This window comes from Humulus lupulus, chromosome 3, assembly GCF_963169125.1.
Source record: "Humulus lupulus chromosome 3, drHumLupu1.1, whole genome shotgun sequence".
Lineage (NCBI taxonomy): Eukaryota > Viridiplantae > Streptophyta > Magnoliopsida > Rosales > Cannabaceae > Humulus > Humulus lupulus.
Window position 1 is genome coordinate 269,885,129 of NC_084795.1, and position 11,451 is coordinate 269,896,579.

The following is an 11,451-nucleotide window of genomic DNA, read 5'->3' on the forward strand; positions in this document are numbered from 1 at the left end:
TATTTGAAGATGGGGGTCATCCAGGTCGGTCTGGTGTCGATCATCTCGACCTCCGCCCCGACCTCTTCTATGCTTGGCTTCTCCAAGAACTCTACCGGTACTATCCCTGAAGGTAGCGAGCTTTACGAGGGCGTCTGCGTTGGCATTCTGCTCCCGAGGTATCTGCTCGATTGAGCCCCGTTCAAATGAAGACAACTCGACTTTTACCTTGGCCAGGTAAGCAACCATCTTGGTTCCCCGTGCTTGGTACTCGCCTAGTACTTGGTTGACCACGAGCTGGGAATTGCTGAAACACTGAACGGAGCTGGCCTTCAGCTCCTGGGCCACCCTTAGCCCGCCCAGTAAGGCTTCGTATTCAGCCTCATTGTTGGAAGCCTTGAATTTGAACCTCAACACCAAGTGGAATCTATGTCCTTCTGGGGATATCAAAATGATCCCAGCCCCGGAGCCGTGCTCGTTAGATGAGCCATCTATGAAGACCTTCCATGAGGCCTGGATCGAGGTGGCCTGGGGCGAATCTCCCGTAGGATCTTTTCGGAATCCTGCGCATTCCGCCACAAAATCAGCCAGGGCCTGGCTTTTTATTACAGTTCTCGGAGTGTACAAAATCTTGAACTGGCTGAGCTCAATAGCCCACTTCAACAGACGTCTCGATGCTTCAGGTTTTTGCAAAACCTGCCTTAAAGGTTGATCGGTCATGACATGTATTGAGTGGGATTGGAAATACGGCCTGAGCTTTCAGGAGGCCGTGATGAGACAGAATGCCATCTTTTCCATCAACGGATATCGGGACTCAGCTCCGAGAAGCCTATTGCTGATGTAATAGACTGGTTTTTGAACCCGGTCCTCTTCTCGGACCAATACGGCACTAGCTGCATCTTCTGTGATAACTAGGTAAAGGAAAAGAGGCTCTCCTGTTGTTGGTTTGGACAACACGGGCGGCTCGGCCAGATGTGCTTTCAGGTCGAGGAAGGCACGTTCGGACTCCTCGGTCCACTCGAACTTCTTGTTCCCCCGGATCAGGTTGTAGAATGGCAGGCACTTGTCGGTGGATTTAGAAATAAACCGATTAAGGGCTGCCACCCTTCCTGTCAGGCCCTGAACGTCTTTTTGCGACCGAGGCGAGGGCAGCTCGAGCAACGACCTGATCTTATTGGGGTTTGCATCGATTCCTCTGGTATTGACAATGAAACCTAGGAATTTTCCCGAGGCGACTCTGAAAGTGCACTTCTGCAGGTTAAGCCTCATGCCGTATTCTCTCAGGATCTTGAAGCATTCTCCCAGGTCGGAAACATGGTTATCGGCAGTTTTCGACTTGACCAGCATGTCGTCAACATACACTTCCATGTTCTTCCCGATCTGGTTGGCAAACATCCTGTTCACCAATCTCTGGTATGTAGCACCAGCGTTCTTCAGCCCGAATGACATGACCTTGTAACAATAGACGTTAGTTAGGGTCATGAAGCTAGTGTGCTCCTGGTCCGCTGGATTCATGGCGATCTGATTATAGCCCGAGTACGCATCCATAAAGGACATGAGCTCGTGCCCCACCGTGGTGTCTACCAATTGCTCAATCCTTGGCAAGGGGAAACAGTCTTTGGGGCAAGCTTTGTTCAGATCGGAGAAATCGATGCAGGTCCGCCATTTCCCGTTGGGCTTTGGGACTAACACAGGATTGGCGACCCAGACCGGGAACTTAGCTTCGCGGATAAAGCTGCACTTCTTGAGCCGGGCTACCTCATCTTTTAGGGCTTCAGCTCGGGTTGTTCCTAGGCGCCTTTGTTTCTGGGACTTCGCAGGCATGCTCTTATCCAAATGGAGGGTGTGCATGATGATGCTTGGACTGATTCCCACCATGTCCTCGTGAGACCATGCGAATACATCCAAGTTCTCCTGCAAGAACTTAATCAGCTCCGCCTTCCTCTCGCCACATAGGTTTTTCCCGAGCTTCACCATCTGTGAGGGATTCTGTGGATCGATATTTACCTCCTCGAGCTCTTCGATAACTTGAGCTCGGATTTGTCCTCGCCTATCCCGGGGTCAATATCATCACTTAGGATGATATTTTCCCCTTCGGCGCTCTGAGGTTTTTCAATCTCAGGATTAGGTAAAGGTTCCTGAGATTCCTCATTTCCACCTTGGACGGTCATCGTTAACTGCCCAGGTTTTAATTTTCCCTTCATAGAATTGCTGTAGCATTCCCTAGCAGCAAGTTGATTGCCACGGACCATGCATATCCCCGTGGAAGAGGGGAATTTTAGCGCGAGGTGGCGGATGGAGGTAACGGATTCAAAAGCTATAAGCGTAGGTCGACCCAAAATGACATTGTACGCGGCGGGACAGTCGATGACCACGAACTCGAGGAGTTTTGAGACTGTCCGAGGTCCTTCTCCTAAGGTGATCACTAGCTCGATCATCCCTATTGCTGCCGATCCTTCTCCAGAAAATCCGTAAAGCATCATGGAAGTGGCTTTCAGCTCGGTGACAGACAAACCCATCTTCTCCAGCGTGGACCGGAATAGTAAGTTTACCGAGCTCCCGTTATCGACTAGCACTCTCCTAACCCTTTGATTAGCGAGCTGCACTGCTACAACCAGAGGGTCGTTATGATGGAACTGGACGTGGCTGGCATCTCCTTCGGTAAATATGATTGGTTGCCTCTCCAACCGCTGCTGCTTTGGCAGATGCTGCTCGGGGACGAACTCCACTCCATTATGAGCCTTAAGTTCGTTGACGTACCTCTTTTGGGAACCTCTGGTCGTGCCAGCCAAATGAGGACCTCCAGAGATTGTGGAGATCTCTCCTCCTGTTACTGGAGGAGGGATGTCCTGATCTATCCGTGACCTGGGCTGACTGACCGGGACTTCCGGAGCTGGACGGGCTGCGGGAACTCTATTCTGCGCATACTGAGTCAAGGGTCTGGCTCTAATGAGAGTTTCAATCTCGTCCTTGAGGTGCCTACAATCATTGGTATTGTGCCCAACGTCGTTGTGGAACCGACAAAACTTGGAAGGGTCTCGCTTTCCCTTCTGGTGCTTTAATGGCTCCGGCTTCTTCCAGGGGAGGCGAGCAGAATTTGCTAGGAAGATTTTCTCCTTAGAGTGGGTGAGCTCCGTATAAGTTGCGTAGACCGGCTTAAATTTTTCTACAGACTTGTTCTTCTTTGGGCCGTGCTGGTTGCCCTCCCTGCTTCCCTTTCTCTTGCTTCCACCAAACTGGTTATTCTGTGTAACGGTCTAGGTCGCTGTCACGACCTCCGTTCCCACTCCAGCGGGCTGTTCAGGGACCTGGCTGATTCCTGCGGCTGAAGCTTGCGCCTCCTCCAGGTTGATCCATCCCTGGGCCTTATTTAGGAATTCATTTACGGTGCTGACCCCCTTCCTTTGTATCTCATTCCAGAGTCCCCCTCCGACGAGGATTCTAGTCCTCAAAGCCATGAGCTTGGAGCTGTCATCGGTGTCTCTGGCCCGAGCAGCGACGTTCGTGAATCTGCTCAGGTAAGCCTTCAGAGGCTCGTCAGGTTGCTGCCTTACGTTTGCCAAGGTGTCGGCCTTGACGCGGCAGCCTGGGAAGCTCGAAATGCTCTCTTGAAGTCAGTAGAGAAGGTTTTCCACGAGCTGATTGACTGTTTCTTGCTCTGTTTGAACCACTGTCTGGCCGGCCCAGTCAAGGTGGATGGGACTATTAGACACCTCAGCTCGGGACCAATGTTATGGGCCATCATCAAAGTATTGAACATGCCCAGATGATCTGATGGATCTCCGTCTCCGTTGAATTTGGACAAGTGCGGAATACGGAAGCCGGGCGGATATGCCATTGCTGCTATGCTGGGGGCGAAGAGCTTAAGTTCGTCCCTAGAATCATATTCGTCCTTTTCTTTTTCTGATAGGAGCTTCCTCATCAGCTCCTCCATCTGAGCTAGGCGCTCAAGGGTTTTGTCCTGATTTCCTTAGTTGTTCCGGGGCTGTTCAATAGCTCTGGATCCATTGTACACGTTTGGCGGGTTACTGTCTCTCCTATCTTGAGATAGGTTATATGGGACATTCCCGTTGTCGCGTACCTCGGACAGGTCTTCCCTCTGGCGAGCACGGCTGCCGTTTCCCACTGGGTCCCTCCTTTGAGAGTTAATACGATCTCAGAGGTCGCCCCTCGGAGTGGCTTGAGGACTCTGCGCCGAGCTCAGGCGTTGGCGCAGGTCTCCGCCAGAAAGGTCACTTCGACGGGTTTCGGTCCAATAGCTCCCATTTAAGAAGCTTGGAGCTCGCCTTTGGGGAGGAGGAGTCAGGACTTCTCTTGGTGCTTTGCTACGATTCGTCGGTCCGTGGGAAGGAGGAATTCTCCTACTGCTCCCATGAGCCGGAACGTCTCGGACTGGCTGGGGAGGAGACATATATCTTATGGGTGAAGGAGGATGCCTGACCAGAGATGCAATCCTAGTCTTGTCTGGGCGGATTAGATTAGGTTGGGGCCGCTGCGCTCTACCATCCTCCTGGTCCTGCGCTCTACGGTCTGAGCGAGGTGTAGGACGGCTGGCCAGGACGGGCTGTCACTGTGAGCCCTCCCTGGATCTCCTTTGCGAACTCCCTTGAGCCCTCCTGGGTGCGCTCGAGGGCGGAAGTGAGCTGGGAGTCGAAGTTCGGACCGATCGGCTGTACTGATGCTCGGCCCTGGGTAGTTCTTCAGAAGTGGTCTCCTGGTGGTGCGAGGTGGGAGTATAGTTCGACGTCTGGGGTCTGATCGATCGGCTAGGCCTGGACCGATTACCCTGGCGGGACTTATGAGTCTCACCTTGTCTCTTTCCGACGTTGGCTTCGGTTGTAAGAGGGGGTAGCCGGGCCAGAACCTCTTGAATCTGCAGGTTAGCTTTCGCCAGCTGGCTCCTCAGCTGTGCATTCTCCATTTCCACCGCCATGTAGAAATCTGGGTTCGGATTAGGTGGTCGGGGAGCCGAACTTCCAGTATCATCTTGGCCTATTGGTTGCTTGCCCGGCCGCTGTTGAACCTCAGGGTTCTGATCATCAGATTTGGCGGCATGATGGGCCTCCTGCCCATCACGTTGGTTCGCCTCGTTACCATGTCTTGAGCGAGTGACCACCATGGTTGGGTATTCGGGATAGCACCAATCTAAAAGGCTCTTAATGAAAGCACCAAACTGTTGACGCGGTTCTTCGCCAACAGGTAATTAATAGAATAAGAGAGTGGGATTAGTGCTAAGTAATGAACCGTAACAGATGAATGATCTTAAAATAAAATGGTGATACGAATACTTTTTTAGGTGGTTCAAAGGTTAAAATCCTTCTACTCCACCAGCCAATATTATTGCTAGTTTTTTTGTATTCTTTAAATAATAGAATCCAACCCCTTGCAACTCCCAGGATCTCCATATTTATAGGAGAGGGCACCTGGGGGTTGGCAAGGGGGGTCATCCCGTGACCTCCTTACCCATCATGTCATCTCTGTGACATTTATGATTAATTCCTAAAACCTGACAAATGAAGTGTGGTCTAATCAATAGGTAAGGGGGATAATGGGCCGCACGACCCAACCCAGTCGTGGGTGCCTGAACACGCACGATTAGGCTGCGTGTCCGAGAATTCAGGGATATATCAGACACGTGATGCCTGATATATGCACGTTTACATTGCGTGGTTGACTTTATAAGGGGTCACAGACGCCAACTCAGGATCGTACCTCGAGCTGGATGTCTTCTTAGTCCGCGATGTCCATACTTCTGACCCGACTCCTTAGTAACCTCAGTGAAGCTAAAGAGGTGGGACCTGGGAGCAGCAGCTCCGGGTACATGTCATCCACGTGGCCGACACACAATTATGCCATACCTCAGCCTGCTAATAGCCCATGGAGAATTAGGGCGTACACTAATTATGCCCTCCCGACAAACTAATCAAGGTCTTTAAGCCTTATTAGTGATTTTGGGTCATTACACTAACTCTCAAGATCAGTGAGATTTGAGGGACTATCAAACTTGCCCATAGTTGATGTGCATATCAATAATTAATTGTTGCAACCCAAGTGGTTCAAGAGGGCCTGAATCATGTTCAAACAAATCCAAAAGCTCTTATTCATCACAGTTGCTAATTACTACAAGAACAAGAACAAGAACAAAACCCTGAACCAAAACCAGAAAAACCCCATCTCGTCGAACCCCTTGGCTATGAAAACCCCATCCATGATAGACCCCAAACCCAAGATAGCCCATCTCATCGACCCCGAACCCAGAAAGCTTCACAATCTCATCGATCCCAAACCCAGAAAACTTGCTCCCATCATCGTGTTTTTCATAGCCCCTCGACGACAACATCAAGTCAAAGTTTCAGATCCAACGACAACATCCCACACAAGCCCTAGAACCGATGATGATATGCCTTTGTGTTTGATGCGAAGAAGAACAATTTTTTTTTCTGGGTTTTGGGGTCCGACTGGGTTTGAGGTGCGACAGGGTTTTGGGTTTGGGTATTCAGGTAGCAGAAGAAGAAGGAGAGGAAATATCGATGGGAAGAAGAATTTTTTTTTTCTAGGTTTGAGGTTTGATGGGGGTTTTGGTCTGGGTACTCGGGAAGAAGAAGAAGGGGAGGAAGTCGATGGGAAGAAGAAATTTTTTTTCTTTCTGGGTTTGAGTTCCGAAGGGGGTTTGGGTATAGGTATTCGGGAAGAAGAAGAAGAAATGGAGGAAGTCGATGAGAAGAAGAAGAAGAAGAATAAGAACAATAGGGAGGAAGAAGAGGAGAAAAAAAAATAAAAAAATAATTTTATTTTGTATATTTTGTTTTATTATAATTATTTTTTATTAATTTTTTAATGAATTTAATTTTATATTGTTTTAAACTAATTAGAAATTGATACGTAATTATTAAAATCAAATATAACTGAGATCTAACGGTAAAGACCTTTGACTATACCAAATATATAACGGTAGACATTTTTACAGCCAAAAAAATTACATAAGCATTTAAGTACAACAAAACAAACTACGCAGTCATTAATGCCGCAAATTTCCCTAGTAATTGTGGAAAATGACAAAAGGATATTGGAGGAAGAGATATGAACTTAGGAAATGTCATATTCAAAACATGCATGTTTAAAATATTATTTATATTTTTATTGTTATCTTTTTTTTTTCTTTCTTGAAATTAAACTTTATATATAATAAGCATCTATCAAACCAATGAGGGGATATTGAGATGAGCACGCCATTGTCTCCTGTTTGGCATCACTTCAGTTATGGGCTTATAGTTAGAGAAGTGTTTTTTTTTAAGAAGCTGACCATAGTTGTTTCGTGGAAATAACTTTTATATTAATGAGCTCTTTTGCATATTAAACCCAAACACCTACAAAAAAAAAGAACTTCTATTTCTAAATATTAAAGAAACATCTTCTAAAAAGATGTGCCAAATACTTTCTTAACACTATTATTATTTCAACATAACAAATATCATTTATAAATAAAATTTAATTTGTTCATAAATTTTTTATTTTTAATGAAATAAAATCTCAACACACAAATAACTAATAGTTTTCCTAAAAAAATTAAATTTAAATGCGATGATATTTTTTTATTTTTTTTTCTGTTTTTTGTGCTCAAGTATGACAAATTGAATAACTTTTTGCAGCAAATTATGTAGCAATTGCAACCACAATGAACATATCCCTTTCCCTTTTATATAATAAGTGTGTAGATAACGGAAATTTTTTGTTTTAACGGTTTTTTATTTTTTTAATGTTAACTTTAATAGAATATTCTTATATTTAACAGAATATTCTTATATTTAACTGTAGTTTGTAAACATTTAAACTTAAATAAAATAAAATAAATAATTAAAATAAGATATTTTTGAAATATTTTACAATGATAATTATTTAAAAATAATAAATAATCAAACAAATCAAAATAAAATACCATGATAATTATTTTAAAATAATAAATAATTAAAAATTAAAAAAATATATTTTTGAGATATTTTACAATAATAATTTTTAAAAAATAATAAAATCATACATTTTATAACTTAAATAAAATTAATTTAAACTTAAACTCACTTATTAGAATAATATCATATTAAACATATAATATAATCTACTGTCAATTAGCAACAAATTATTTTCTTATAAAAAACTAGCAAGAAACTTAAATTTAAAATCTACGTATAATATTTAATATTATATTAAACATATAATATATAATCTCTTGTTGTCACCCTCAAATTAAAAAAATTAGAACAAACATAAACTTAAACAAAAATAAATAAATTATTTAATTAAAATATGATATTTATTTAAAATTTATATAATATTAATATAAATTTAATAAAATTAATTAATAATTTCTATAAATAAAACTAAGTGAACTTACCACTGCCAGTTGCTTGTATCTATAATATATATATATATATATATTTTTGCAGCAATAATAATTATTGGCACCGTAAAATGGCTTGTAGTAACAAAACAGAACTTAAAAAAATGTCGCCACAATATCAATAATTTTTTGTAGTCTATATTTGTTCATTTATTCTTATATTTTGTAAAATATAGGGCGGCTAAAGTACTTATGCTTTGTATGCTTGTATATTATTGGAATGGCTTATAATCAGATTTACTATAATAACCCGATTCACATCCAATCAAATTGATGAATTATTAAACTCATTAGATAAAATCATTATTTTATTATATATATTTAATATCATATGTCTTTTAACACTCTTACTCATCAGATAATTTTAAACTCATTTGGTACAGATTTATTCATTAATAACTTATGCCAACAGTAGCGACGAAAACCCAGAAATATCACAAATTATTTTGGGGGAGAGATAATGGAGCTGCTTCTCATCTTCGAAGTCAAATGTTGTTCGAAGTCTGGAGTGACATTAAACGAGGTTTGTAACACCTCAGATGACAGTGCCTCCAATACCGATGTCGTGCCAGCTAAATTTTGTACCACTGGCCTGAAAATTAACAATAATAATATATATAATTAATTATTAAGTCTATATCTCTGTGATTATTTATATTTTATACAAAAATAATATTATATATTAAATTGGAAAGCAAATTTCCACCTGTACTCGCTCGATCCAATGCAAATTTTTATCATTAAATAAATGAAGAGGCATATATATAAATCATTAAATAAATGCATGTGGTATGCATTTTCAATAAAAAAATTAAGAATAAAAATGCATGTGGTATGATTTTAAAGTTCTATATATATAAAACGGCAAGTTGACAACTATAGGTAGATAATAAAATACATTGTAAACAGACGAAATGAAAGATAAACTTTTATATAGTAAATGCTAAATATTTGACTTGAAAAATGCACCCAATAGATTTATATTTAATTATATATAATTTTACATGCATGTGCTGTTGATTGTTATATAAAAATTGCAGCATTATGATCATGTGAGGGAAAAAGTATATATCTATCATCAAATGCATAATCATTAACAATAAAAATAGTGATTGATAGCCTAATAGTAAATTTTTTATGATTTGATTTGATAAATATAGATTATATATTATAGCTAGATATAGATGAATAATGCATGCGTGCTTACTCTGCACTTGTTATGATGGAGATGCACTCCATTCCTTCTTCACCAGCCATCTTAGAAACGACAAAAAACTTTGGCACAACGACCAAGTGACCAGTCTTGACTTGAGTGTCCAACACAAGCTTACCATTGAAACCCACAACTTGGATCTTCCCACCTCCATTAACCACATAAATCACTTGAGTAGACGAATCACATGTGTAAACTGGCGAGGTCATGGCATTGGCCTCAAGTCTTATGTGGTTTGCACTCAACCCAACCTCTCCCAAGAAAGGAAATTGGGACTTGGTCACCTTACTCCAAAACCCACCTCTTTTCGAACACTCCAAGTCATAAACCAAGCCGGGCTTTGGTTTTGGTTTTGGCAAGGTTTTTGTGTCATCTAGCTTGATGACCAAAACCCCAGTTTGGGATTTGACAAGTTTGTTAGCTTCTTCGTCAGTGTCCAAACCAAAGGCTTTCTTGACAAAATCAGTCGAGAATCCTCCCAACATGGAGACAGCCCCGGCTACGAAGAAGTAAGTGATATTGCCAGGGAAATGAGCCTTTGAGGTGTCTCCAAGGAATACGATGTCAAGGTCAGAATCTCCATCGTTGAACCACCATGACACTGCTCCTAGTGGTACTGGTACTAAGTCTCCTTTCTTCAGCTTCAACACCACTTCCTTTGAGTCATTAGCTAATACCATTCCCACTACTCCGTCACAGCCTGTCACACATGATCATGGGATAATTCTAACATTAATTAAACTAACTTGTAATAAACTTTACAAGTTTATTAATATTTTTCATATTGAACATGTGAAATACTTTTATATATGCTTCTTCTTCTTCAAGAAACAGAGTTTTAGTGACTTTTTTTTGTCTCACTATCGTTTGGACTTTGTTTGAGCTATTGGATTAAGATTTACACAGTTCTAAATCAAAACCGATCATAATTATCAATATCTTCACACATCTATTCGATAAATAACATATATTAGCTGATATTTCCATATGATAGTTGGTAGTAATATTTGCATATAATCATCATTAGCAAATATCACTAATCATCAATAACATATTCATTAGCTAATAATATATAACAGCCTGTCATCATATGATCAAGAGATATAATTATTATAATAATTATATGTCAACCCAAAATACATTATTGCTATATATTATAAAATTATAAAGAGATGGAGAGAAGAAAAGAAAAGATGGCATATCTAAATCTAATATTACAATGTATAGTTAAAAGTTGTGTAGATCTAAAGTGATAGTACTACTGACCTTGAAGAACAAAGCCGAGTTTGGCAGAGTCTGCATAGTGAGGAAGAGCAAAGCCACGAGGGTGCAGAACAAGCCTTCCGGCACCAACTTTGGTCTCAGAGAGCAATGGCAACTCCGTACTCGACCAACTGTTGTATTCTCCTCCTTCTCCCTCTGTTATCTTTTGGCTAAACTTTGGTGTTAAATCGAACTCCAACTCCATTATATATTCAATATATATTATTGCTTTGAAAACTTTCTTAGAGGACTATATATATATATATATATGTATATATATAAATATGATGAGCTTGAGCTATGTGAAGTGAAGTGAAGAATAAAAGTAGTGCAAGTCCAAGTTATTTATAGCATATACATAGCATATCCCAACTTATATACCTATAAATTCACATTAAACAAAATATATAACAAATAACATGCATGTTTTCAACCATAAGTCACCGAGAACACACATAATTTGCAGAATCTACTTCACTAAGATACACATGTTCTCAACTTTCTGTTATCTCCGCAACACACAATTTTATCTTAGAAGCTACTTCACTACAGATCAATATCTAATATATTCAAACTCCTACAACAATAGTTTATAAAAAAA

At 41.1% G+C, this 11,451-nt stretch overlaps 1 protein-coding gene across 1 annotated transcript; it reads right to left on the bottom strand.

The window, feature by feature from the left end:
- Positions 1-8,664: 8,664 nt before the first annotated feature.
- On the bottom strand, positions 8,665-11,125 carry LOC133821643 (13S globulin seed storage protein-like). Its single transcript, XM_062253816.1, has 3 exons — positions 10,854-11,125; positions 9,582-10,287; positions 8,665-8,966 (listed from the first exon to the last, which is right to left on the bottom strand). Exons 1-3 carry the CDS (start codon positions 11,053-11,055, stop codon positions 8,816-8,818), a joined length of 1,059 nt encoding a protein of 352 aa, XP_062109800.1. The 5' UTR covers positions 11,056-11,125; the 3' UTR covers positions 8,665-8,815.
- Between the last annotated feature and the right edge of the window lie 326 nt (positions 11,126-11,451).